The sequence below is a fragment of the Lonchura striata genome, chromosome 10 (assembly GCF_050655825.1).
Source record: "Lonchura striata isolate lonStrDom1 chromosome 10, ASM5065582v1, whole genome shotgun sequence".
Taxonomy (NCBI): domain Eukaryota; kingdom Metazoa; phylum Chordata; class Aves; order Passeriformes; family Estrildidae; genus Lonchura; species Lonchura striata.
The window spans coordinates 24,897,972-24,911,320 of NC_140712.1; the positions used below are offsets into that span (position 1 = coordinate 24,897,972).

At 65.4% G+C, this 13,349-nt stretch overlaps 1 protein-coding gene across 1 annotated transcript; it reads left to right on the forward strand.

The window, feature by feature from the left end:
• The first annotated feature begins 10,828 nt into the window (after positions 1-10,828).
• Positions 10,829-12,781, forward strand: ANKRD34C (ankyrin repeat domain 34C). Its single transcript, XM_021541797.4, has 2 exons — positions 10,829-10,968; positions 11,086-12,781. Exon 2 carries the CDS (start codon positions 11,121-11,123, stop codon positions 12,645-12,647), a length of 1,527 nt encoding a protein of 508 aa, XP_021397472.3. The 5' UTR covers positions 10,829-10,968; positions 11,086-11,120; the 3' UTR covers positions 12,648-12,781.
• The last annotated feature ends 568 nt before the right edge of the window (positions 12,782-13,349 follow it).

Consider the following 13,349-nt stretch of genomic DNA (forward strand, 5'->3'; position numbering starts at 1 on the left):
GAGAACTGATAAGGGTACGCGAGTGACACGAGCGACCGTCCCGACGCGCTGGCCCCTGCTGGCCCCCGGGCTATCCCGGCTCCAGCTGCAGCTCCAGCTGCGGGCTCGGAACGAACCGGCCGCACAGCAAATGCAGGGGATACAGAAGTGCCTTTTTTCACTAAAACCTGGCAGGGCCCGGCGCTCCGGAATTTTCCCTTTCAGCATCTCCAGCAGGTCTCCAGCAGGAAAACGCATCTTTTTGGAAAATGTCTTGAAATGCTTTTTAATGCGCTACTGTTTGCTTGTGTTTCAGCGAAGTTAGCTCGGGATTCTTTGGGGTCAGTGTAAAGAATCATTATAAAAGTAAGAAATGAATGTAAAACTCCTTGTTTTCCTGTGCCTGGAATTGTTCCCGTTTAAAGCTATTTATTGCCAATATTTCCCTGGGTTTCTAGGTGAGTTCCTGCCAGCCACCTCCAGGCACAGCAGACGGAGGGAAGGATGAGCACTGCAGAGGGACAAGGGCAGCGAACCCCAGATGAGGTAAGGGGGTGTCTGTGCTCCCATCCCCTTTGGGTGCACAGCCCATGTCCTGCCCAGCCTGGGCTTGTTTGCCGGGGGTCCCACGGGGGCTGTCCCTGCACGCCAAACCGATGCTCTAAAGCACCCGGAATCCCTTCATGTGTCCGTCCCCCTTGTCCCAGTTCTCCAGCGATTCCCACCAGTCGGATCTTTCCTGCCTCTGCTGAAGTGTTCTACAGAGTGTGTGCCAGCACGCTGGCATGTTGGGGTGCTTGCCCATGGGTGCGTGGCTGGGTGGAGAGGAAAGAGCCAGCACCAGCACAGGGGGAGGTTTCTTTTCCAGGGGATACAGCCCGGCCTGGCCGAACCCCATGGGTCCACACCCCGGGGCTGCCCTGGCCCCCTGTGACCCTCACAGCCACAGACTGCTGCAGCCCCACGGGGCTCCCCAGAACACTGCCACCCCCACAGAACTGTCCTGCAGCCCCCTGCACACCCTTCTGCTTGACAAAGGCTGGAGGGAGTCCCCGAGCCTCGCAGGGTGGGTGCCCCAGATGCCCTGGGTTCCCAGGTGCGGGCATCAGGGCAGGGAGCAGAGTGGAGGCACAGATCCGTGTCAGGCACTGCCTGCACAGGCTGGCCTGGGCAGGGGATGCACCCCTAAAGTGCAGCCCCTAAACCCGGCCCTCTGCTCCTGAGCTGGGGCCCCATCCTTACCCCTGGCCTGGCCCCAGACACTGATTCAGCCCCAGTGTGGGAGCCTTGACCCCCCGGCTCATTGCCGCTTTGCCCCAGCGGTGGCCACAGTGCCGCGTGCCAGGCGCGGCTCCCTTCTCCCGCTGCCCCTCGGCAGAGCCGGGCTGTGCCCCGGGGCTCCCCCGGCCGCGGCGGCCCCACGGCAGCGCCCGCCGGGACCGAGAGCTGTGCACGGCCAGTCCCTGCCATGAAACCCGAGCATCCCCTTGGAGCAGAGAGGCGAGGCTCAGTATTTGGGACAGGCTCTGCCGCCCCTCCTCGATGGCTTTTTGTGCCCCGCGGCGAGTCCAGCCCCAGGCCAGCGGGGCAGGACGTGACCCCGCCGCGCCGCAGCTCCGGGCACACACCGCGCTGGGCTGGCACCGGCGGGCTCGGAGCACTCGGGGGTCCCGGCGCTGTTCTACACGCAGCCCACGCGGCCCCTCCGGCTGCTCCCGTTGCCCAGGGGGGTGTGGAGGTGGCGGTGGGCGCACAAAATGAGGTGAGGGAAGAGGAGGCTCGTCCCCACCGTCCCGCCGTGAGCGGGTCAGGGGACAGACCTGGAGCGGTCACGGCATCCCTCGGCACTGGGGTCTTCCCTGGGGAGCAGCGGCAGCTCCCGGGAGCCCCAAACCTGCCAGGGTGAGTGCCTGAAGCTGCCGGGAGCCCCAAATGGGTGGGGTGAGCGCCTGGAGCCTCCAGGAGCCCCAGACGTGAGTGCCCCGTTCCGAGAGCCGCTTCTGCATGAGGGGTTCATCGGGGGGCCGGGACCTCATGTGATCCCTCTGCAAACAGCCGCCGGCGGGTTGTCAGTGTGTATTTGGCTTACCCCCGTGGCAGGTGGGGTGATCAGCCATGAAAAGACGGCTTAGCGCCGCCGGAAAACTCCTGAGGCAGCCGAATTCCCCGCGCCGGCCGCGGCCGGGGCAGCGGGGACAGAGGGGCGAGGGCTGAGCCAGCGCCGGGGCTGCTTCTCGCCCTGAGCACGTAGCCCCGATATTAAAGTCCCGAATAGGAAATTCCACTCCTTCAGAGAAAAAAAGAGACGCCGGATATTTCATAAGTGTCCCAGCGGACATGAAAGCCGCACCAGGAAATTTCACTCAGCAGAGATATTAAAGTTGATGCAGCCCTTGGGGCAGCCGGGGCCGAGCACCCGGAGCCCGGCACAGGGCGAGGGAAGGCTGCGGGGACACGCGTGTGCACATTCCACCGCCCCTCGTGTCCCTGTCCCCGCCAGCCCTGCCTCAGCCCCCAGCACCGCTGCACGGGCACTGGGGCACGGCAGCCAAGGGCTCAGGGCGACCCCAGGGACAGGAGACACACCGAGGCCAGCAGCCGAGCCCCCGGCAGGGCACACGGCCGGCCGCGGTCCCGCGGGGGCCCTGGCAGCCCGGGCAGGGCAGGGCACCGGCCGGGCACGGCGCAGCATCGCTCACCCGGGAGCGCCGCCCCCCGGCCCCGAGCGCCGCTAATTGCGGGTTACTGCTCCGCTCTGTCATCAAACACGGATCCGCTCTCTCCCGACACGCGCTCCGAGGAGCGCAGGCTCGGAGCTGCTCCTGCCCCCGCACGGCACGGCACGGCACGGCAGCGGCACCCGGGGCACAGGCTGCGGGTGCTTCGGGCTGGCAGCGACCTCAGAGCTCATCCAGTGCCACCCTGCCCTGGGCAGAGACACCTTCCGTTATCCCAGGCTGCCCCCAGCCCTGTCCAGCCTGGCCCTGGGCACTGCCAGCTGCTCTGGGCACCTGTGCCAGGGCCTGCCCACCTCCCAGTGAAAACTCCCCTGCCAATATCCCCTCTATCCCTGCCCTCTGGCAGTGGAAGCCATTCCACCTTGCTCTGGCACTCCAGGCCCTCGGCAGCTCTCCCGGAGCCCCATTAGGCAGTGGAGGAGCTCGAAGGTATTCCCAGAGCTTTCTCTTCTCCAGGCTGAAGACATTTAATCCCTCAGCTCTGGCTGAGTCAGGATCCAGCAGCCCTGGATCGGATCCTGGCCTTTATCTCCAGTTCAGTCTGGAGCCCCACACCTCTGCCATTCCCAGGGACCAGGCACTGACTTTTTCCTGCTGCTGTTCCCTGTGGGGATTCCTCAGAATTGGGAGTTAAACACAACGCAAAAAGCCTTGTAATGGCTTCTCAAGAGAAAATTAGTTTCTAAAATTAAATAAGCAAAATAAGGTAATGGAATATTTTTGCATTGATTTTCTTGCCATGAGGATTTATAAAACTTAGTTTAATAATATTAAGAAAATACAGGACAGTGCTGACTGAGAGCTTCATCCCCCTCCCATGGCAAGGCACACACTGGACTTCAGTGCCTGTGCCCTGCCAGCGTCAGAGCTGTGCTGATTCCAGGAGCTCAGAGCAGAGAATCACCTATCCAAAACCCAGAAAACCCCCAGAAAGACCCCCCCCGGCCACAAGGAATTTACTGCTCATTGCCACAAGCAAAAACCACAGTGGCCAGAGTGTCCAAGCATTTTTTTCTCCCTGCCCCATCAGGGCACACTCTCACCTTAACTGGTAAATAACCACACAAATTGCATCGTCACTCCATCCCTTCTGTGCCTGCCCGGAGGAGCTGGGGCTGCCCCTGGGTCCCTGGCAGTGCCCAGGCCAGGCTGAACGGGGCTGGAGCTCCTGGGACAGGGGGAGGTGTCCCTGCCGTGGCAGGAGTGGGTGGGATGGGCTCTGAGGTCCTTCCAACGCAGCCCGTTCTGGGATTCAGTGATTCACCCGCCACAGCGCGAGCGGCCGCATCCTCCGCCGCCACCCTCCAAGGCTCCTTCCCTCCCGCCAGCATCTGGAGATTCCCACCCCGGTAGCGAGGCCGTTCCCAGCCTTTTGACGTGAGGGGTTCTCTGTGCCCCTCTGGAGCACAGCCGGGGGGAAAGCCCGCCGTGGAGGTGCAAGGATGCGCAGATTTCAAAGGGAAATCGTGTAGGGAGAGATGTGTTGTCAAGGCAACAGCAACTGCAGGATGGGAGAGGGAGGGAGGGGGAACAGGGGTACCCAGGGGTCCGGTGGGCACAGGGACACAAGAAGGGTAGGACAGAGACAAACACTGTCCCCGGCCCCTGTGCCCACCAGGAAGGAAGCTGCCGGCCCTGCTCCCAGTGAGGGAGGAGGTTCAGGGCCCCGCAGCATCCCCAGAGGCCAGCGAGGGACAGAAGCTGCCACTGTCCAAGGCCAACAACTGAGCAAATGCCACTGGTGACTCCGAGGGGAGCAGCTCGGGCTGCTCAGGGACACGGACCACCACAGGCTGATTTTCAGAGCTTTCCACAATCCGCTAGTCAGAGTCAAACCAGCTGCCCACGCTGTGGAGCAGAGTCTGGAGAGATCCCTGCCCCACCCATCTCCAGACCCTACCGCTTACAGGAAAGGTTAAAACTCTGTTCAAGCCTCAGATGGGCATGGAAGTCCCCAGGTCAGAGAGGGGCCAGCAGGCCCCTGTGAGGCCCGTGGTGGCCAGGCTAGCTGCAGAGCTGTGGGTCTGACCCAGACCCTGCCCTGGACCCGAGGTCAGGGCGATGGCAGTGAGGGTGCAGGCGTCCAGGGCACGGGGAAGCCGCTGCTCTCTGCCTACAGACCCTGCTGTGCAAACAGCTCTCCCTGTCCCCAGCAGAGCCGGGCAGGGACGGGGCACGCAGGGAGCCCGCAGCAGCAGCCAGGGGCTCTGTGCTGCTGTGCCCACTGCCCGCGCCCCACAGCCAGAGCCCCACTCCCTGAGCCACACTGCCCGAGCCCCACACCCTGAGCCCCACTGCCTGAGCCACACTGCCCGAGCCCCGCACCCTGAACCCCACACCCTGAGCCCCACTCCCTGAGCCCCACACCCTGAGCCACACTGCCCAAGCCCCGCACCCTGAGCCCCACTGCCTGAGACCCACTGCCCGAGCCCCACACCCTGAGCCCCACTGCCTGAGACCCACTGCCCGAGCCCCACACCCTGAACCCCACACCCTGAGCCCCACTGCCTGAGACCCACTGCCCGAGCCCCACACCCTGAACCCCACACCCTGAGCCCCACTGCCTGAGACCCACTGCCCGAGCCCCACAGCCAGAGCCCCACTCCCTGAGCCCCACTGCCTGAGCCCCACTGCCCGAGCCCCACACCCTGAACCCCACACCCTGAGCCCCACACCCTGAGCCCCACACCCTGAGCCCCACTGCCCGAGCCCCACACCCTGAGCCCCACTGCCCGAGCCCCACACCCTGAGCCCCACTCCCTGAGCCCCACTGCCCGAGCCCCGCACCCTGAACTCCACACCCTGAGCCCCACTGCCTGAGACCCACTGCCCGAGCCCCACAGCCAGAGCCCCACTCCCTGAGCACCCTCCTCCCTCCTTCCCTGGGCTGTCGAAGGCCCCAGAGCAGCCCTGGCAGGGCAGCAGTTCTCGGCAGCACGGCAAGCCCTGCTCCTTGTGGAGCCCCTGCTCCCTGCTGAGCCCCTGCCCAGCCCCTGTTCCCCATGCACCCATCCCAGCAGCAATCCCTGCCAGGCCCTGAAGCTCCCTAAAGCTGCTGCTCTATTTTTACCCCACGGTTGCTATAGAGACCTCAGAGCCTCTCCCCGTGATGATGCAGCTGCTTTTGGGTGATGCAGTCTCTTCCAGAAGCACTGCATCACCCACTGCATCACCCACTGCATCACCCACTGCATCACCTACTGCATCACCCACTGCATCACCACCTGCTGCATCACCCACTGCATCACCCACTGAATCACCCACTGCATCACCCGCTGCATCACCACCCACTGCATCACCCACTTCAGGTCCTGGGTCGTCCCTCTGGCCGCAGAGACGTGTGCCCACCCCATGCCCTGGCAGTGCCCAGGCTCACACAGACGCCGGCTCCAGCCCTCACTGCTGCTCCCCCGGCCTGGCCGAGGTGCTGCCAGCTGGGCGAGGTCTCAGCACGGCCAGCTCAGCCCGGCCAAAGCCAGGGAGCAGAGGGCACAAGGAGCAGCAGCGTGGCACTGCACGGCCACAGGAGGTGGCAGGGCTGTCACTGACTCGCGGGTGCTAGCTGACTGATCTCTGGCACACCCGTTTTTCCAGCAGGAGAAATCAGGGTCCCATTAAAGCAGGTACAAACCCGACCCAGGCTCCAGCTCTGCTCAGAGCTGAGGGGAAAGCAAGCTGCTGTGGGCTTGGCTGGACCCTGTCCTCCGTGAAAGCCCAGGAGGGGCGCGGCTGGGGCCGAACTCCGGTGGGCTGGGACCCCCAGTGCCCAGGGCAGCCCCAGCGGGTCCCACGGGTGGGGACCCGGGCCGTGCCCCGGGTGGCAGGAGCACAGCAGCAAAGTCGGGGTCCCCCTGGAATGCCGGGGTCCCCCCGGAATGCCGGGGTCCCCCAGGGCTGCACTCACCCCGGAGCGCGGCCGGGAGCGCTGAAGAGCGGCCGTGCAGGGATGAGCCGGCAGGAACAGCTCACACAGCCCTCGGCAAAGCACCCAAAATAGAACCGGCCAGCACCGGCTGCCTCCGGGGACACGGGGCTGGTCCGGCCCGTGGCGAGGCTGCCCCGGCACCCACCTGCGCCCCGAGGTACCGGGAGATGGTACAAGGCCATCTCCAGCTGGAGACAAGACCCTTGCCCAGAAGACAGACCCAGCTCTGCTCAGCCGGGGGCTGCAGCTCCTCCAGGCTGAGCAGAACACGGAGCCGACAGCCCCTCGCCATCCTGTCCCTGCTCCCACAGTCTCAGCCCCTCGAGGCATCGCTGCAGCCCCCCAAATGTCCTGGGAACCCCACAGAGACCGTGCAGCCCCGTTACAGCCCCAGAAACAGCTCCCCTTCCCCAGGCGGGGCCAGACCCTAACCAGAACCTCAGCAGGCTCTAACAAAGGGCTGACAGCTCCTGGCTGCTCATCCAGGAGGGATGGCCCCACAGAGCATCCAGCACCTCTGCTGTGACACAGTTCTGTCACCTCTGCCCCTCTCACTTCTGTCACCTCTGCCCCCCTCAGTTCTGTCACCTCTGCCCCTCTCTGTCCTGCAGGACAAAGAAGCCCCTGCCCAGGTGAGGATCCTGGGCACCAGTACCACCCATTCCACAGGGACTGGCATCACCAGCAGCGCTTCCAGGCGCTGCCCAGCCCTCCACACCCTGCTAGGGCTGCTCCGTGTGGGCAGGGCACCCTGTGGTGGCACCCAGCCACCTCAAAGCCGCCTCATCCCAGTTTTGTCCCAAACCGATCATGTCTGGAGCCCATCCTGCTGCCCCAAGGCTGCACAGGCGCTGCTGAGATCAAAGCCATGGCTCAGAGCCCTGCACAGAGCTGCAGCCTCTCCGGCAGCCATCCCTGCGGCCCCGTTGCCATGGCATCCTCAGGGATGGCAGAGACACTGCTGAGGAAGACAAGGAGGATGAAGATAGCTGGATACGCTGGCTCTGCAAAGCCAGGGCACGTCTGGGGCAGATCTGAGGCCCTCTGGCAGCAGGCAGGGGCCATTCCTGCTGCCCTCCACAGCGGTTCCAGCTCCAGGACTGGCATAATGGAGCTGGCATCGCCACACTCCCCTCCCTGCTGGGGCATCTGCCACCCCATAGACACCTGGAAGCTGGAGAGGATACACTGGTGGAGCAGGAAGGGAATTATTGAGTTTTAATGCTTTCAAGGATAGGTCGTTCCTGCTTTCCAGCCAGGACCAGCCAGCCTGGGGTCCAGCAAAGGGGTGAGAACTCACAGGAGCAGCAAGGGGGCCAGAGCACGAAGGGGCTCTTGAAGGGGAGGGGGGTCCCCAACCCTTTCTTCCAGCGTCCTCCTAATTGCAGCCATCAGGGAGCCAGGACCTGCCTTCTTTCCCCACCTCCTCCCTCTTGGCGCCCCCCCTGTGCCATGCTGGGGTGCCCGGGGAGCAGAGCAGACCCCCTCATCTGGGGGGACGTGGTGGCTCCCCCTGGGCAGCCTGGGGTCCTCCCACCACCCACAGCCTGTCTCTTCTACATTTGTGCGTTTCGGGAGTTCATTTTTAAGATGTTTATTTTGTGAAGGTGTTTATATCGTGTTGCTTCTAGGAGTTAATGTGGGTTTTTTGACAAGTAAACTTGTGTTCTTGCATCTGAAAATGGACAGATAAACACATTTTTGGGGGGTTCGTGGCCAGTTTAGGCAGGTACTGCAGAGCGTCTGTGTTACCAAGTCAGGAGGAACCTGCCATAAGATTTGTCAAATGCTTCCTAACTTAGTAAGACTGACTTAATTTCTATGCTGGCTCTGATTCTCATTGTCATCATCTCTGAATGAAGAGCGCTGCAATATTAGATTCTATTTTATTAATCACAAGAGAAATTTCCCCAAATGTTAATGTGCTAAGGGTCTGTGATGACAAACACCCTCACAGCTGTGATGATCTGCAGAAGTGCAGAACCATGGGGGCCAGGGTGGTGGTCGGGGGCATCTGTGACCATCTCCCCCTTCCTCCGAATTCCCTTTCTGCTGAGGCTGTTCAGAAAGAGACGCCGAGGAAGGTGGAGGAAGCTGCTGGGGAGCAGGCTCCTGCCCAGCTGCTGGGGACAGAGGTGGGCCAGAGAGGCAGCACACGGCTGCTGGTCCAGCTGCCGGGCCTGGCACCGAGGGCAGCGGTGCCCGGGGCAGACACAGAGAGCCCGGCCCGTCCGCAGGGCACAGGCGCTGCCGTGCCCCAGCTGTGCCCTCGGGCTCTCCCGGCTGCGGAGTCGCCACGTCCGAGGGGCTTGGGGGCTTAAATCCCCTGCTCCAAGCGGGGGCTCAGACAGCTCGGGCTCCGGGAGCCCCGGGAGCAGGGACACGCACAGACACCCCACACGGGTGGGCACAGACAGACAGAGACCCGGCAGTCCCCCGCACACGGACACGGACCCCGCACATGGACACAGACCCTACAGCCCCTACAGACCCCGCAGCCCCCGCACACGGACACAGACACTACAGACCCTACAGACCCTACAGCCCCCGCACACGGACACAGACCCTACAGACCCCGCACACAGACACAGCCCCTACAGCCCCTACAGCCCCCGCAGCCCCCGCAGCCCCCCGCACACGGACACAGACCCTACAGACCCCGCACACAGACACAGACCCTACAGACCCCGCAGCCCCCCGCACACGGACACAGACCCTACAGCCCTGACAGCCCCTACAGCCCCGACAGCCCCTACAGCCCCTACAGCCCTGACAGCCCCTACAGCCCCGACAGCCCCTACAGCCCCTACAGCCCTGACAGCCCCTACAGCCCCGACAGCCCCTACAGCCCCGACAGCCCTGACAGCCCCTACAGCCCCGACAGCCCCTACAGCCCCTACAGCCCTGACAGCCCCTACAGCCCCGACAGCCCCTACAGCCCCGACAGCCCCTACAGCCCCCCGCACACGGACACAGACCCTACAGCCCCGACAGCCCCTACAGCCCTGACAGCCCCTACAGCCCCGACAGCCCCTACAGCCCCGACAGCCCCTACAGCCCCCCGCACACGGACACAGACCCTACAGCCCCTACAGCCCCGACAGCCCCTACAGCCCCTACAGCCCCGACAGCCCCTACAGCCCCGACAGCCCCTACAGCCCCCCGCACACGGACACAGACCCTACAGCCCCTACAGCCCCGACAGCCCCTACAGCCCCCGCAGCCCCCGCAGCCCCCCGCACACGGACACAGACACTACAGCCCCCGCAGCCCCCCGCACACGGACACAGACCCTACAGCCCCTACAGCCCCGACAGCCCCTACAGCCCCGACAGCCCCTACAGCCCCTACAGCCCCCGCAGCCCCCGCAGCCCCCCGCACACGGACACAGACCCTACAGCCCCCGCAGCCCCCCGCACACGGACACAGACACTACAGCCCCCGCAGCCCCCCGCACACCCGCCCGCCGCTTCCCGCACCCACCTGCGGGCGGACGCGCCGCCCCCCGCGCCCTCCCCCTCGCGCAGCGCTGGGCACCGGCACCAGCGACTGGCACCGGCACCGGCACTCGGCAGCGACACCGGCACCGGCCCCGGCACGGGGCAGCGGCACCAACACCGGAGAGCGGCACCGGGCACCGACACGGGCACCGGGCAGCAGGTACCGGGTGGGGTAGCGCACCCCACTGTCACCACCGCAGCCGGGGGCGGCGGCGGCGGCAGCGGGATGGCCGCGGCTCGGAGGGGAGCGGGGGACGCCAGTCCCGGCGGGAGCGGGGGAGAACCGGCGCCCGGGTGTGCCCCGCGTCCGAGGGGTCCCCGCGGGAAGGGGCCGTGGGCAGCTCACGGGCGGGGAGCGGCACCGTGGGCGCCTTTGGGAGGGGCTGGGAGCAAGGCGAGCTCTGCCCGCAGGTCCAGGGGCCGCAGGATCCCCACGGACGGCACGGAGGGGAGGGGAAGGGCCGGGAGGCTTGTGCCCTCTCCAGGGGCACTCTGGGGGCACCGGCTGCTCGCGGCTCCAGGAACACTCTGAGCAGTGAGGCAGGGAGCGGGGGACAGCAGGAGTGGGTGGCAGGGGGCCAGTGGGGCGGCAGAAGCAGGGGGCAGGGGAATCACAATAGACAGCAGGACTGTGGCTGGTCTGCTTCCCCCCGGCAGCGAGGAAGGGGAGATCCCGGCTCCAGCCCAGGAAGCTGTCAGGGAAGTTCACACAGTCTCCAGTGGGCTTCGTGCTGCAGCCCCCCAGACACGGCAGGCGGGTGGAGACCCTCAGAAGCTTTCTGATCTCCTGGGGAAACCAAGGCATCCGGGCGGCCGCCTGCACAAGGTGGGTGGACACGGCCTCAGGGACGCTGGGGTGCGGGGCAGTGCCCAGAGCGTGGCATCCCAGGAAGGCAGGGACAAAGCAGTGGGGCTCACCTCTTCTCCCTGGTTCCCCCCACAGCCACCACTGCCGTCACCCAGCGGGAAGCAGCAGCCATGGATGAGGTGACGGAGCTGGAGCTGGGGGGCAACTCCCTCCTGAAGGCCGTGTGGCTGGGCCGGCTGCGGCTGACCCGGCTGCTGCTGGAGGGGGGGGCTTACATCAACGAGAGCAACGACAAGGGGGAGACGGCGCTGATGGTGGCCTGCATCACCACGCACGTCGACCAGCAGAGCATCCACAAGGCCAAGATGGTGAAGTATCTGCTGGACAACAGAGCCGACCCAAACATCCAGGACAAGTCTGGGAAAACCGCCCTCATGCACGCCTGCATCCGAGGGGCTGGGGGGGACGTGGTGTCCCTGCTGCTGGAGAGCGGGGCAGACCCCAGCCTGGAGGACCACTCAGGAGCCTCTGCGCTGGTCCACGCCATCAATGCCGAGGACAAGGCTGTGCTGCAGCACCTCCTGAATGCCTGCAGAGCCAAGGGGAAGGAGGTGATCATCATCACCATGGACACATCAGCCTCTGGCACCAAGACGGCCAAGCAGTACCTGAACGTTGCCCCTGCGCTGGAGTTCAAGGAGAAGGCTCCCCTCGAGGAGAGCACAGCCCCCTCCAGTGCCCACCTGAAAACTCCTGTCTCAGCACCTTCCCCTGCTGAGAAGGAGAGCAGCAATCTCACCCCACAATCTCACGCTGGGGACACTGGGCCACCCTCCCCAGGCCAGAGAGCTGGCACTGCCAGGAGAGCCCACCTGCCCCGGCTGAAGCGACTGCGGTCAGAGCCGTGGGGCCTGGTGGCACCCTCGGTGCTGGCGGCCTCCGGTCACCGCGACGACACGCGGGCCTGCGCTGACAGCGAGGTCATCACGGGCATCGGCGACCTCTCGCTCTCCAAAAAGCCCCCCCTCACCCGGAGCAGCAGCAGCAAGGGAAGGGACCCCTCTCTCTTCCCGCCCGTGGATGAGCAGGCGCTGGGGCCACTGGCATGGAAAGCCACGCACGAGAAGAGCCCAGGCACCCACCCGTGCCTGTCCCGGAGCAGCACGGTCCCGGAGGAGCTGGAGAGCACCGGCACGGCCGCCAGCTCAGCTGCAGGGAGGGACACCCCGCACTGGTGGAGGCCGGGCAGCGAACACGACGGGGACTCGCAGGTCACCGAGGCGGGGAAGGGGCCGCCCGAGCGGCGGAGGCTGAGCGGGTCCCAGCTGGCCCTGCTGGATGGCTGCTGGGACTCTCCCTCCGGCAGCACCAGCACATCGCCCAGCTCCGGCCGGCGCCGGCCACCCGGCTTGCTGGAGAGGCGAGGATCCGGGACCCTGCTGCTGGACCACATCTCCCACACAAGGCCGGGATATCTGCCCCCCTTGAACGTGAACCCCAACCCCCCGATTCCCGACATTGGCTCCAGCAAAGCCCCCTCCCCGCTGGCTGCTGGGCTGAAGCCGCTGGTGCCCCTCACACCCAGCTCGCCCAGGCGGGGCGATCTGAGAGCCCACAGGAAGCTCCTCCGCAGACATTCCATGCAGGCAGAGCAGATGCGGCAGCTCTCCGATTTTGAGGAGGTCGTGGCGCAGTAGCCGTGCCACCATTTGTTCACAGGGAGGTGGCCAAAGCCGTGCTGTCCCCGCAGAGACGGGACGGTTCCCACACAGAGTGGGCACTGGCTCCGGGGACACACGGGTGGCCAGGGGCACTCAGCCCTGAGCCCAGGGGCTGAATCGCGAGCGGGGTGATCGAGAGATCGATCCCCCGCCGTCCTAGATCGCCAAGCTCCGTGCCAGGGATCCCACCCGCGGTTCACTTACTCATCACTAGCTTCGATCCGCTTTTCTCACATCCTGCTCGTTCTCTCACCGAATCCCGTCCCGGAGCCCCCGGTGGTGACCCCTGGGGCCGAGGCGTTCATGAAGTGCCTTCCAGGAGGGGAAGGGGCTCGGTACGGCGGGGGTTCGAGGGGCGGAACACCGTTGCAGCCGCGGACCGTGTCGGTGCTCGCCCGGAGCGGGAGAGGGAGACAACGCTCCACCACCGAGATTCCCGAGCGCGCCGGAGCCCCGGCGGCCGAGCTCACCCGGCACCGCTGCAGCCTCGGCTGCGGGCCGGGACGGGCTTGTCTCGGCTCCGAAGGGTCTGAACTTCACGCGGTTCATTCCCCGCCACGCCGAGGAGCTCTGGATTCAGGAAGCGCCGAATCCCCCGAGCAGGATGGTCCCAGCCCGGCGGCACGGGATCGTCCGCCAGCGGCGGGGAACCCGGGATGCCAAGTCACCGAGGGTGCC

Excerpts from the sequence above, each read along its gene's own strand:
- ANKRD34C (XM_021541797.4), top strand. The coding sequence starts at position 11,121 with ATGGATGAGGTGACGGAGCTGGAGCTGGGGGGCAACTCCCTCCTGAAG.